Source organism: Saimiri boliviensis, chromosome 15 (genome assembly GCF_048565385.1).
Source record: "Saimiri boliviensis isolate mSaiBol1 chromosome 15, mSaiBol1.pri, whole genome shotgun sequence".
NCBI classification, from domain to species: Eukaryota; Metazoa; Chordata; class Mammalia; order Primates; family Cebidae; genus Saimiri; species Saimiri boliviensis.
In genome coordinates this window covers 25,607,281-25,622,616 of record NC_133463.1, presented here as the reverse complement: position 1 = coordinate 25,622,616, position 15,336 = coordinate 25,607,281, and the positions used below count along the sequence as shown (strand labels likewise).

At 36.7% G+C, this 15,336-nt stretch overlaps 1 protein-coding gene across 12 annotated transcripts in view; it reads left to right on the top strand.

Moving 5' to 3' along the window:
- STAU2 (staufen double-stranded RNA binding protein 2) overlaps positions 1 to 15,336 on the top strand; it is a 327,272-nt gene that overhangs the window by 209,015 nt on the left and 102,921 nt on the right. For 10 of the 12 annotated variants that reach the window (XM_074386791.1, XM_039464484.2, XM_010330450.2 and 7 more), the window contains one exon: positions 10,818 to 10,931. The exons of 1 other annotated variant lie outside the window; for it this stretch is intronic. In XM_074386791.1, the coding sequence (XP_074242892.1) occupies positions 10,818 to 10,931 (114 nt within the window). Of the gene's footprint in view, positions 1 to 10,817; positions 10,932 to 12,104; positions 15,077 to 15,336 lie in introns of those variants that run through there. One more of the 12 variants, XM_074386789.1, reaches the window with a different exon arrangement.

Below are 15,336 nucleotides of genomic sequence, written 5' to 3'. Positions count from 1 at the left end.
TTTTCTCATTGTTTTAAGACTCTTGTAATATAAAATTCTGGCATGCAAAGAAAAACTTGTTTATTGTCTATTCTTTTTTTTTTTTTTTTTTTTTTTTTGAGACGTTTCGCTCTTGTTACCCAGGCTGGAGTGCAATGGCGCGATCTCGGCTCACCACAACCTCCGCCTCCTGGGTTCAGGCAATTCTCCTGCCTCAGCCTCCTGAGTAGCTGGCACACGTTACCACGCCCAGCTAATTTTTTTGTATTTTTAGTAGAGATGGGGTTTCACCATGTTGACCAGGATGGTCTCGATCTCTTGACCTCGTGATCCACCCGCCTCGGCCTCCCAAAGTGCTGGGATTACAGGCTTGAGCCACCGCGCCTGGCTTATTGTCTATTCTTAATAGGCTCTTGGCTACCTTCAAATCTCCTTAATTCATAGAACTAATTATTTTATTTCATATTGCAAATGGCCCTTAAAAAGGGATTTTAAACTTTCAAAAAAGTTAAAAAATAGTGCTGACTTTATTGTAACTAGTTACATTACCACAGTAAAATTTTCAGTACCAGGAAATTTAAAATGATATAATACTCTTAACTAATGTACAGATATTATTAAAATTTTGTCAGTTTTTCTACAAATGTCCTTTTTCTGGTCCAGAATCCAGTCTAGGATCCACACTGCATTTAGTCATCAAGTCTCTTCCAATCGAGTATCGGTTTTTCAGTCTTTCATAATCTTAACCCTTTTGAAGAAAATCGATCGCTTATTTTATAAAGTGTTCTTGATTTGAGTTCTCCTGATGTTTTCAAATGATTAGACTGAGTTTGTGTATTTTTGGTAAGACTGTCATGGAATTGATATCCTGTGCTCATCTTAGCCCTCTTTGTGTGTCTCTCTATAACATATTGCCTCTACGTACTTTTAGATCCACATTAGACAGTGCTATAATGTTTGCTTCAAATGTCAAATATAATTTAGAAACTTCAAAAAGAGAAGGAAAACGTGTTGTATTTACCAGTAGTCATACTCTTTTTTGTGTTTGTTCTTCCTGCTTTTATCATTTTCTGTTTCAGTAACTTAATTTTAGCAATTGTTTCAGGATAGGTATGCTCGTGACAAACTCTTTCTTTGTATTTGAGAATGTTTTGGGTTTTTCTTCCTTTCTCAAAGATATTTTTTCTGGATATTAAAATCTGGGCTGACAGTTCTTTCAACATTTGAAAAACATTATGCCAGTTCCTTCTGGCATTTGTGGTTTCTGTTGAGAAACTACTGTTGTTCTTTTACTTCTGTAGGTCAGGAGTTGTTTCTCTCTTACTTCTTTCAAGATTTTTCTTAGCTTTTAATTTTCAGAAGTTTGATTGTACATCAGTTTGTTTGTTTTTATCCTGTTAGGGCTTACCCAGCCTCTTAAAGGTGTAGGATTATATTTTACCAAAACAAAGTAAATTTTAAGCCGTTATTTTTTTGAATTTTTTTCAGTCCCACTCATTATCTCTTCTCCTTCTGGGACTCTGATTAACACAAGTATGATATTGTTTGTTATGATCTCACAGACCCTTGAAGCTCTGGTTTTTTTTTTTTGTTTTTTTTTTTTTTCTCAGTCTGTTTATTTTGGAGTTTATATTTTTCTATCTTCAAGTTCACTGATACTTTCCTCTGTTTTCTCCATTTTGCTATTAAGCCCATCTACTCAGTTACCTTGTGTTTCTTTGGTGAGACTGTTTTTCTAACTCCGTTTTAAGAGTGTGCGTATAATTGCTTATTTAAACATTTTTATGATGGTTACTTTAAATACTTGTCAAATAAGCCTGTCATCTGTGAAATCTCGTTGGCATCTGATGATTGTCTTTTCTCATTCACGTTGGGATTATTCTGGTTTTTAGTATAAGGGTGATTTTTCTGCTGAATTTTGGACATTTTGAGTACTGTGTTCCTAAAACTTCTGTTTCAATACCTCCTCTGACATTGTACCAGTAAGGGAATAGGGGTACTGCCTTGTTACTGGAAGTTCACATTTTCCACGTAGCTTCTGTTGACATCTTGGGAGGGAGAGATACTGCTGTTGCTAGGTGGCGGTGAAAGTCCTGACCTTCCACCATGCCTGTCCTGACATGGAGGAGTAGGATGCCCCATCATTGCCAGGTAGAGGTAACTGTCCAGGAACCCAACAGGGATGAAAGTCCTGATTACCCATTTGACCATCTCTGTCACAACTTTAGCAAAGAAATTGGGTCACCTCATTACAATCTGGCAAGAGTGAAAGTGTAGGCCTCCAAACTGACCTTTGCTCTTGGGGATGGAGGTGAATCTGCCATTTTTTTCCATGGTGTTTGCCTGGAGTAAGGCAGTTACTGTCTAAAAGATTTCTATCTTGTTATGTTATTATTTTTCTGGTTTTTGGTTAGAAAGAGCAGACTCTTAGGGTTTTTTTTTCCCCCTCTATACCCATTGCCATTTTCAAATTGCTGGCTTTTCTAGTACCTAGCTCAGGATATGTGAAGCAAAAAGAAAACCAAGGAATTCACCAGTCTATTATTATTCCTTGGGTCCCAAAGACCCTAATTAGCCTTCCTCCTTCTCTCCACATTTCTGAATCCTCTTATGCTTATTTTATGTATAACGTCCAGAGCTTTTACTTGTAGTTAAGCAGGAAATATAGGAAAAAATAAATCTATCTCATCTTGTTTGGATGTGGAAATCATAAATGGTCTGCCATTATAAATGTAACTGTATTTTAAGTTCAAATATATATTATACATTTTGAAAAATCTATTCCTGAGTAGAAAAAAAATCTGTGATTCCATGTTAAAATATTTTTGCAAAAAAGTAAAAAATAAATGCTGTTATTAATTAAGCAGTATATAGTAAAATTTGTAAGGTCTTGGCTTTGATACCTATTTTTTGAAGTGATATTCAGTGCAATAGAATTCTAATACATTAGAAATAGAGTTTGCTCCATTGAGAGAAGAATTTATGTTAGTTTGATGATGTACTGACTGCCTGTATAGCCGTAATTTTCCTTTAATGTTGCAAAGAATTTTTCTTATTAAAAGGTTAGTTATTTACAAAGCCCTTTTAATGTGACTTCTTTTGCAGTATGAACTCATGTTTTGACATAGCCATATACATTTATATATGTAAAAGAGGGAAGTTCCTTTTCTGGTATACATGAAGCTGACTGTTAAAAATCACTTAGTATTGGCAGGGTGTGGTGGCTCATGCCTATAATCCCAGCACTTTTGGAGGCTGAGGTGGGCGGATCACGAGGTCAGAAGTTCAAGATCAGCCTGACCAACATGGTGAAACCTTGTCTTATTTAAAAAAAAAAAAATCACTTAGCATTTTCTTTTGATGGAAATGTAAAAGTTAAATAATTGTTTGTGTATGTGTGTGTAGGAGTAATTTATGTCCTAATAGGCTGTCTCCCTAGACCTTCACTGGCATAGTTAACAGAAACCAAAAAGCAAAGAGCAAACATTTAGGATTTTTGTCATGTACATGCTTGTCACTTAGAGTAAGAATGTTATTATACCACTGAACAACGCTGACAACACATCGGTTGCATTTGTTAGACAATTTTTATCCCTGGCCTATACAAAATAATAAATGTTCATACATCACTGCCAGATTTTGATTATCAAATATAAGCATGTAATTTTCAAAGCTTATCTAAAACAGGAATTTTAAAAGAGAGAAAAGATAATTCCAAGTTGTGTCTCAATCTGTGTAAATGATTTCATTCATTCATTTATCCTTGTCCCTTTAGAGGCATTAATGTGACAAGCATATTGCATTTAGAGTGAAACAGGTTATGTATCAACTAAAACACTGGTACATGACTGAGCATGTTAAATATATGTTCACATTTTTATTACAAAGGCGTGGATATGGTGTTAGTTATGAAAAGGATTGGGAAAAAAACTAAAGAGACAGTAACAGATATTCTCATTAATATTACTCTCCATTATATATCTTGTCATTTTACTACATTATGAATGGATGTGTTATAATAATATTGATATTTATTATTAATGCTAATCATGACCCAGCTACAGTTCTATATACTTTCCATGGATAAACTTACTTTCTTTACTTATTATACATCAATTCATTAGTTACAAGTAGAACTAACATAATGTAGATTTGTACTGTTGACTGTAGTTAACTCAAATAAATACAGTAATTTACATGTCATCAAGTGATCAAAAAAAGTGGTAGTTAAGAAAGTTTTAAAGCCAACTTAATCTACTTATTTAGGTCAATATTTATGAAAGAAAGCTGCTCTGTGTCTTGCCAAGAACATGCTATTTTGTGTTAATAAAGATTTAGGTCTTTTGTACAACTGGGGTTCAGATGCTGCAAAAATCAAGCATGTTTTGAATCTCCTAATACTTAGTGTTAAACTGTCACTTTTCAGCTCCTTGCTGCCTGTACTCTTCTGTGCAGGGCTTCTGTGCAGTAGCTCCAGTGGAATTGCTACCTACTGCTGTGAAGTCAACTCCATGGCTAATGAATCTGAGGTGTACTAATCAAATATATTTTTTTAACACAGTGATTATGCTATATATCACATATGGCTATACAGGCCTTTATAGTTTCTTAATGATCTAACAAGCAACTTTCTTTAAACATATCCTCCTCATTTTTCATACCCTCCTCATTTCTTCTGTTCCATGGAGGGTAGCCATTAAAAACATCTGACAGACAAGCAGTTAGCCCAGGTCCCTGCTGAAATTATTAAAATATTTAGTAGTCCTGAAACATCAAGGACTTTTAGCACTGCAGGAAATAGTTAGATTTAACTTCTTTTCAGAGGTGGGGGTAGGAAATTTAAATTTTTATTTGAATGGTCTCTCATATTTTTAAACCAGCATGAAAAAAATTCACACACCTAGCTTTTTATGTAATTTATTTTAAGACATTCATGTATTCATTCATTCATTCATTCATTCATTTAAATAAAAACAGGGTCTCATCTCTGTACATTGCCCAGGCTGCTTGCAAACTCCTGACTTCAAGCAATTCTCCCACCTTGGCTTCCCAAAGTGGTAGGATTACAGGTGTTAACCACAGTGCTTGGTCTATTTCTTAAATTCTATGAATATTTGAAGTGATTCTCTGAATACTTCCTGATTTTCTCTTCAGAGAAAAAGGAAGTCTTTAGACTGGCAAAGTCAATATCAAAATGCGCAAATACAGTATCTCATCTGGGTTTAGAAGAGTACACATCAAACTAGGAAACTTAGTATAGCATCTCAAGTATCTCTTCTAGGTTTATGAGATTACAAATCAAACTAGAAAACTTATCTTAAAAATTACAGATTTGCAAATTTCAAGGAAAGTCATCTTATTTAATTGATAAATTGAAATTTATAACTCACCTTTCAGTGGAATAGTTTTTGTAAAGTCATGAGAAACAAACAAAATATCAATTTATAGTAGTTTTATAAATCCAGAAGAAGCTCTACAACATTATAAAAATCAAGATTGGTTGCTCACATGTTAGAGTACCAAAGGCAGCAAAATGATATAATTCATAAAAAATAAATTGTTGATAGGAAAAACAAAATCCGAAGTATTTTTAAAGAAGTTTATTCTGAGCCAGTGAGTGACCAGAGCCAGGGAACAGTCTCAAGAGGTCCTGAGAAAATGTGCCCTAGGCACTGGAGTTAAACATTTTAGGGAGACAGGAATTATAGGTAAAATCAAATCAATACTTGGAAGGTGTATTGGTTCAACCTAAGGAGGCAGAATGTGTTGAAGCTGTGGAGGGGCTGGGTGGGGAGCGGAGGAGGTGGGTGGCTTACAGGTCATAGGTGGATTCAAAGATTTTCTGATTGACAATTGGTTGAAAGAGTTAAGCTTTGTCTAAAGACTTGAATTCAGTTTAGAAATAAAAGCTTATATAAAGGGAATGGTTGTGGAGGCCAGGGTTCTTGTTACATAGATGAAGCCTCATAGGTAACAGCCTTCAGAGTGAATAGATGGTGAATGTCTCTTTTCAGACCTTAAAGTTGTTGGACTCTCATTTTTTAAATTTTTTATACTTTTGAGACAGGGTCTCGCTCTGTCACCCAGGCTGGAGTGCAGTGGTGCTGTTATGGCCCACTGCAGCCTCAAACTTCTGGGCACACTACCCAGATAATTAAAAAAAATTTTTTTTGTAGAAATAGGGTCTCCCTGTGTTGCCCAGGTTGGTCTCACAAGGGAACCTCCCCCATTGGCCTCTGAAAGCACTGGGATTACAGGTTCGAGCCACCATCCTCAGCCCAGACTCTCGTTTAATCTCTTAGACCCAGGAAAGGCCTAAACAGGGGAGGCTTGGCCACATTGATGGAGATTCTCTACAGATGTGTTTCCCCCCACAAGAGACTGCTTTGCAGGACCATTTAAAAGTATGTCAGATAAATGTAGGTAGAGGAAATCAAAATGAAATATTTTGATTTCCTTCAAGGTCTGCTATCTGTCATGTGATGCTATGCCAGAGTCAGTTTGGAACTTAGTATCTTATGGCCACAAAGAATATGTTTCATCAGTCTTATGATCTCTATTTCAGTGTTAACGTTGGTTAGTTGTGCCTAAAATGGCTGCACATATCCAACCCCCATTTCTATCATGGCTGGGAATTCAGTTTTTTTGTATTTCTCTGAGGTCCTCTTTGACTTGGGGCGGGGAGGGGAGTCTATTAAGTCAGTTTGAGGGGACTTAGGATTTTGTCGTTGGTGTACAAAACATAGGGTGATGACTCTTTTGTAACTTTCTATAATTACCTTTATTCATTTTTCTTTCATCAAAATCAAGGTCCTATGACATTGTGTATTGGAATTTTTAGGGCCACATTTGTAGAAACGCACTGCTTTGTTCTAGCAGAAAGAGTTTACCCAGTCAGTTCTGAAGATTTGTGTGTTACAGACACAATGAATGGAATTTTATTGCCCTAATTATTTTAGTATAGTGTTATAAGATTCCTGGTTCCTGCAAATGCTTTGAATAATAAGAAGCATTTTTAGACTTAGAAGGGTGACTTTCAAAATGTTATTCACATATTTTTTTAAATTCACAATTTCATGAACACTGATATTTTTATTTCCAAGAGGAAAAAATGTATGCCTGAATAAAGCCATATTTAACTTGTTTTTATGAGTCATTGGTTGAAGATGTAAAATGTAACTTTTTCTGAAGGTCTTTTATCGGCATATTATTACATTTAATTTGAACTTGGGTCCTCAAGCAATAGTTTCATGTTTTTTCCCACATATTTTTATCTGGTTTACTGAGCAGTCTGAATGCAGTGGGGATATAACACAGAATGATTTTATATTTCTCCAGTTACCACCTTCCTCTGTGCCCTGTCATAACTCCAATTCATGTTCCTTTGTAATATCTTTAGCAAATCCCATAGTTTTCTGGCTAGCTTTTAGGTTTTAGTTTTTAGAAATCTACTGCATCAGTGTAAACCCCAAGTTGACATCCTCCATTACAAGCCATTCATTTTAGCTCAAGAGACTTAGAGCAGGGAGAGTATGCATTGATCGCTTTCACTCCTCCTCTCACTCCAGCATCTCTCATTTGTGGTTGGTGGGGTGGGAGCTTAACCTGGCTCTGAGACACCTTCCTGCACACTAGACCTCTATTTCATGGCCTTCCTGCTCTTGAGGCTTACAGGGTGACCAGCGTAGAGGAAGCTGCTACTCATCCTGGTTTCATCAGCTTCTGGTGGCCTCCACTGTGCCTTTCCAGGTACACCACGTCTATGTCTCTTGAGTCAGTGGCCCCCTCTGGCCCTGAGGGACAGCCATGTCTCCTTTGGGCTTTCCCAGTGGTCTGTGTTCTGACCTCCTCTGTTGGTGAGTGTTACTTTGGCTGGCCTGAGTAGCCCCTTGGCTTCTGCTGGGATTCTCTCATGCCGTTCAAGGGCCACGGAGATAGGAAGTGATCATATCTTCCTTTATCTTTTTGTTTTTTCTGGTATACTACCTACCTGGAACTCCTTCAATAAGGTCTCAGATATCTCCAGGCCCAGTTTGTATATTTTCATATGCTTCTAAACTGCCAGGGACATACAGCAAACTCGGTCAAAATTTCTTTTCAAAAGGGGCCTACAGTTTTGGTTCTCAGCAAGCCTCCCACCAGGGAGTGAAATGTCAGCCTCCCCTTCATGCTGGTATTCCCACTCACTATCAGCTATTCTGTTAGAGCTACCCACTCACTGGAAATACTGTATTTCTCATCAGGCTGACATTCCAGATGATTCCCTCCTGATGCACCTCCCCATTCTTTGTTCCTCTGTGTGCTTTGTGATTAGATCAATTGTACTGACTTTTATGGGAGGGTTTTGGGGAAGGCCTAGCCCTAAATGTTGGCAGCTTCTTTTGGTTTTGGCCATGGGTCTTGGTGTCAATTCTGGGCCAATAGGAAAAAAATCTCCCTGAGATTATGTTCTTTTGTGAGTGATAAAAAGCCCATTGACTTAATAAAGAGATTATTTTTTGGTCACTTAAAGGTCCATAAGCTTGCAGGCTATAGCTGGCGTGATGATTCTGTAGGTTCCTTCCAACTTACTACTCTCATGTAGGTTTTGGTCCTTGTCCTCATGGTCAGGATGATAATATCTATACTCCAAACAGCAGGTTGGTAAAATGGGTAAAGAAGAGCAAAAGCCACGCTCCTAAAATCTCTTTTAAAAGTTTCCAGGAAACTGCTGCATAATTCTTTCATTTCCAGACTACTCAGTTATATGGCCAGCAAGGGAGTCTGGAAAATATGCTTTTTATTCCGAACATCTAAGTGCCTGGCTAAGAATTACTGTGGAAGAATCTTGGAGGACAACTAGCAGTCTCTGTCACATCACTGGGTGCTGTGACATCTTTGGAGCTGTGTGTTAACTTGCACCTTTACATTGATCTTTCATATATGAGTTATGCATGTAAACACACTAATACTGAAAGTCTTCAGGACACAGTATTTTATTAGGTACTTGCAGGCTTCACAGTGAATCGTATACAGTTAGGAGAAAAGTTATCTCTGTCAAGAATGGTATCTGAGTCACCAATGGAAACTAAAGTTTATTTTTTTGACTAGAATTGTCCTATTTTTGTCATTTCTAATTTTCATTTCTCTAGGAGAAAGAATAGAGCTGCAGTAAGTCAGCTGACAATATAAGTGTTTAGCGTCTGTATATTTAGGGGATTGTCATATCTTTCATACAGACACTCAGTTGGTGTCGAAAGGGTAATTATATTTTACTAAATTTTAAAAGAGCATGTTTTATAATAGCACTATATCAGACATAATAGTTTAACCATACCATAAATGGTTGTGAACTGTCGCTATTATAGTGTCAGCATTTATTGGCTTTTACGTAAACTTGTTATGTGAGGTTTCATTTTTCCCCTTCATACCTACTTGCTGTGTAGTAAACAACACTTCCACATTCTTGAACTCATATACATTGACTGAGCTTTTACTATGCTCAGGAAGTGTAGTACGATGAATTAGAACTGTCGTCAAATCTTTTTCCCCAAGGTTAACTTGGTAAAACTATTTTTTATAATAAAATCTTTATAGTACTTTGGGAATAAGGCTTTTATATTGACTTGATTTGAGCTCTAAACTACTTTTATAGATTCCCAGGAGGAAGTTTGCCTACCTCCAGGGAAAATGATGGCCATTCTTAACAACCCTGGTGGTTTAAAAAAAACTTGAATTATTAAACCATTAGACTAGGACTCATATTGTTGTAATTTTCAGTCAGATCCGTATTATACATGACAAAATAAATGAAGGCCATATCTTGCAATAAAAATATATGGACATTATGCAGCAATTAGAATAAAACTCAAGATAAGGAGCTAACTCAGGTATGTGTTTTTAATTTTCTTCCTCACAAATTCAAGACTTTCACTTAAGCCTTTATCCCAAATCTATACACATTTAACAAATTGAGCAAGTTATAGCTAATAAAACCAGTTTAATATAATGAGTAGGAACCCCATTTTATTCTATAGGCATATTTTCATTAATTTTTTATCACAAAAATGATGCTCTTTTTACTTTATTAGCTTACAATGTTAAAAACTTGGATTTTTTTTGACACTAGATAAATGGAAAGATGGAAATTTTCTTAATGGGAAGATGGACTCACACTCTTCCCTCTTCCCCACGTAGCCTGCCTCTGATGTGAAGTGTCTTACATGTGGTTTTAATAATGGTTAGTTGTATTAACTAAATGAAAGATAATATTGTGACCATTTGTTCTAGTCTGCATATGGCAAATCATTTCAATTTAATTCAGTTTGATTGTAATGTCAAAATTTCAAACAGAACATGATATAGTGATACATATTCAACAGTGATTTTGTAGGGACTATACTGGAGAAATAGAAGAGTGTCACCACCATTTATATGTCAGTCACATATACATGGAGGCAAAGAGGAGAGAAAATTCAGGTTGGCAACGTTACATTAGAATCAGATAAACTTTGACTTAAGCTTATGCTTGAGCCCTTTATGGATCATGCATTATAAAAATCTGGACTTGAAAGATAGGTATAGCATTTAGTTGTGAATTTTTCTACTAGCTATAATGTAAAGCACTTTGTATAGCATTTTCTAAACTCCCTTAAATCCTCAAAAACACTTAAGATGGATTAATAGATTCAATTCAAGTCCTAGATATTGGAGGGTTTCAATAAGGTTTTAAATATTTAAAGTGAGTTCTGTGTAAGTTATTTGAATTTTCCTGAAGTCTAGACCCTTTGGAAAAGGATCTGTTGCATCTTGTCCCCTCTGAAAATGGTGTTCAGTGGATTGCGTGTGTTCTGTTATAGGTTCACTACTGTGATAGACAAAGTGGCAAAGAGTGTGTGACCTGTCTGACATTAGCCCCTGTGCAGATGACTTTCCATGCTATTGGAAGCTCCATTGAAGCCAGCCATGATCAGGTATAATATGCCACTGCAATTTTGCTGTGTTATGGCCCAGCTCGGAAATGGAAGGCCATCAAAATGGAAGCTATGTGCACACATGCAGCTTTGCTTTCCCTAATACATTATTTGCTGGCACTATCTGCTAGAGTTGAAAAATCAAAATTGTTTGTGTTGGGAAATTGATATAGGAGATATAAATTATTTTAGGCTTCTTGTTCACAGTTCTTTATTATTTTAAATATAGAATTATTTTATAAGAAAGAAATAGTTGTCCCACAGGTTATTTTTATCTTTAATAGTTATATATGAGAGGAAGGGTCAACAAAACGATATAGATAACACTGGAGTCCCACTGTAATATGCTCATTTGATTCTGTTGAAAAGAGTTTTGTGATGCGTCACTTAATGACAAGGATATGTTCTGAGAAATGCATCATCAGGTGATTTTGTTGTGCGAGCATCATAGAATGGACTTGCACAAACCTGGATGCTAGAGCCAACCGCACAACTAGGCTGTATGGTAGAGCATCCTGCTCCCAGGCTACAAACCTGTACAGCATGTTACTGTGCTGAATACTGTAGGCAATTATAATGCAATGCTATCTGTATATTTAAACATAGAAAAGTACAGTAAGAATATGGTATTGTAATCTTCTGGGAGCACCATGATATTTGCAATCTGTTATTGACCAAAAACATTATCATGCAGCACGTGACTGTTATATACAGTTCTATATGAAACTGTATATATGCAGTTTACGGTTGTATAAACTTTCAGAACCATCAACTTCATTCCAGAACTTGGAAATTATTGAAATGAAGTTCCCGTGTTGTTTTTACATTTAAAGTTTTATTTCTGAAATAAAGCTAAAAGTCTGAGAAGTATATTGTTTCTTAATAAACAAATTCCTTTTATTGTTTAGATAGTAGCTTGAGATACATCCTGTTTACAAGAGAATATGTATTTTTCATTAAAATAATCACTTTAGACTAATGTTCTACATCATAGAATTTCTGACTTGGAGTCAGAGTAAATAGACATACATAGTTTGCTATATGACTAATCAATTATGCTTTCTAAATTAACCATTCATGTACGGAATGACTATAATCCAGTTTTATATCTATTTTTCAGTACATTTGAGGATTTCTAATAGTCTTACCTAACTAATCTTCTTTTATTCTCAGTAGTGCCTCTTGCTTGGAAAGAATAAGTAGTCTATCTTCTCAAACTCATGATTTATCATCGTTCAACTCAAACAAGACCTTGGAAAACATTCTTAAGGACACATCTTTCTAGTTCTTCATGTCTCTGACACTGTTTCCAATCATTATTCGTTGGTTGGTGGGGAAGTATTGTGATATTTAGGGAAGATCAAGTAATTGGTGATCAGAAAATCTGAGTTTCAGGAATGAACCATAGCATAAGTTTGCTGCAGCTACCTGGATGGATTCTGTTACCTCCTTGCAACTGTGTTTCCTAGTTATGTTAAATGAAGGAGTTGGGTTAGATGACTTACAAGATCCATTCCAGTGCTATGTTATGATTCTATAACTGATCTTCTTGCTCCAGGTTGAATGAGCCCAACCAAAAATAAACAAATGTAGCATATGAATATGGAAAGCCACTTAGAGACCACTCCAGTGCTTCTCAGGTTTTTACATTGACATATGCTCTATTATATCTATCTGTGTATCCACTCATGTTAGAAGCAAATATCAAAAGCAGCAGAGGATACCTGTCTTGCAAAGGTCTCTTCTAAGGCTGGGCAAAGAAATGAAAGAGCGTATCAGTAACCCACACATCTGAAAAGAGCAACCCCCACAGAGGTGGCATGTTGCTATAAAAGAGCACTGGAGTGCCGGTGGAGACTGGGATCAAATGCAGCTTTGCCTTGAACTAGCTGTGATACCTTGTTTCTTCACCTCTTGGGGACTTGGCTTCTTCATACATAACACAATGAGGCTGGTTCAGGCTTATGCCGAGTTTGTGTGCCAAGGTACTCAAAGTTCAGGGCTGCTTTTCACCCATACGACACCTTTACAAATTAGAAAAAAACAGTGCCTCTTCCTCAAGGCATTTTATTGCTGTCTGACAGAAAAGTTTTGTAATAAACAAATCCGCAATAACTGCAGTGTGAATGCACCCCATTGAGGTGTGCAGTGTACACCTGCACAACTGTACATAGTGGTCTCATACGATATCTCACTGATTGTCAGTTGCACTCAGTGATAAATTAAGACTTTTTATATTAAAGCAAATACAACTATGTTATAGCTTACAAATTTGCATGAAATTTTAAGATAAAGAAACTTCCAAGAAATGTGTTAATGATGAATTGGCGGATGAATAAATGGCTGGAATAAATGATAGGCAGGAATAATCCTGTACATCAAACACTGGTGTAGTGGCCTAGAAGGTGCAAAGTGGGTGGTGTGATCACGCTCCTCTCTTGTACTTGGACAATTAGGCTCCCTGGGGAAAGGAGACACAAAGTAAACCTCCATTTCACACCCTCTGGTTTTCTACATTATGTTACCCTCTCCCCAACCCAAGGGTATGTCTAAGCCAAAGGTACTCCTTTGCCATATCAGCATCAACTTGATCTCATAAGATGGAAAACTTGGACCACTAAATGCCTTTTTCACCCATTAATTTGTAAATGATACTAAACAGGGAAACATTTTAAAGCAAGAAAAAATGTAATCATTTTTTAAAGTTTTATTCATAATCCATTTGAGCCAATGGAGTTGAACAAACAGTTAGTACTCTGAGAAAAAAAATATATGTGAAATTTGGAAGTGGTCCTTCTTATGAAACTCAGGTTGTTCTTCCGTGCATAGAAAATGAAGGTAAGAAATGGAAGAACTCTCTAGGCTTGAACCTTATAGCTTATTTTCTTATTTAAAAAAAAATTAACTCTAGGAACTTAGTGGAGATTAAATATATTATCTGGTGCATTCACTTACTGTATTAAAGGGTAACAGAACAGAGACCTAAGTGAAATTTCTCTATCAGAAGTTGATACAGATATGCAAAATGATCAGGGGAAGGATTCAGTACCATCTGTATACTGATGACATCCAAATTTATGGAACTCTGTTCTCTGCCTCCCCCTACCATGCCTGCTCCTCCTTCCTCTGTCTTTTCCTCTGTCCCGGTGAATGTCACTGCCATTACTTTGTTGCTCAGACCATCCTTGGAGCTTTCCTTGAACCCCTAGACCCCTCACTTGCTATACCCTGTCCCAGCATCTCTTCCTCTAAATAATGTCTCTGACCTGACCACTTCTCACCACCTCCAATTTTACTATTGTAGTTTGTCACTATCATTTTTAACCCAGGTGATTGTAGTAGTCTCTAAACTAGCCTCTGTTTTTCTACTTTTGTTCTACTGTGATCTCTTTCACATATTGTCTTGCTCTGTCACACAGATTGGAGTGCTGTGTCACAATCAACTCACTGTAGCCTCAGCCTCCTGGGCTCAGGGAATCCTCCCACCTAGCCTCCCAAAGTGTTAGGATTGCAGGTGTGAAAAATTAATCAGATTACATTACTCAACTACACAAAACCTTCCAATGGCTTCCCATCACACCTATAAAATGCAAAAAATTTTGCTGTGACACTAACTCCTATGTGATTTGGCCCCGTCCACTTCTCCAACTTCAGTTCCTACCACTTCCTGTTCAGCAGTTGTATCCCATTCTCACTGGGATGCTCTACCATATAGCCTGGTTGTGTGGTTGGCTCTAGCATCCAGGTTTGTGCAAGTACATTCTGTGATGCTCGCACAACAAACTCACCTGATGATGCACTTCTCAGAACATACCCTTCTTGTCAGTTACATGATGGAATGTGAAAGAAATCACTCAAAAGGCTACATACATAGATTCCATTTATATGACATTCTGGAAAAATCAAAACTGTAGGGATAGAAAACAGATGAGTGGTTATGAGGGCTAGGGTATGGCAAGGGATTAACTACAAAGTATGATGAAGGAATGTTGGGAGGTGATGGAAATGTGTTGTATCTTGATTGTGGTGGTAGAAACATGACTATGCATTTGTCAAACTCACAGAACTATACTCTTAAAAAGGGTAAATTTTACTGTACGTAGATAATACTTGATTAAACCTAATGTTTAAAAAACAAAAACAAACAAACAAAAAAAAACATGCATTGCTTTATCATCTACTCATGCAGTCCTGACTCCAAGGAAATGTGAAGGGTGCTCTCCTCTTGCCTCTCCTGTGCTCTCTTGGTATGTTGGCTCTGCCTTGGAATGCACTAAATTTAACCCATAGCCCGATTTAAAGCTTCTCCAAATGCCAGTGATTAGTTAAGGCATGCTTCAGACTTCCTAAAATAATTATTAATCTCCAAAAAGTGGTCTAAGCCCTTTTCTGTCTGGCTTTAGGG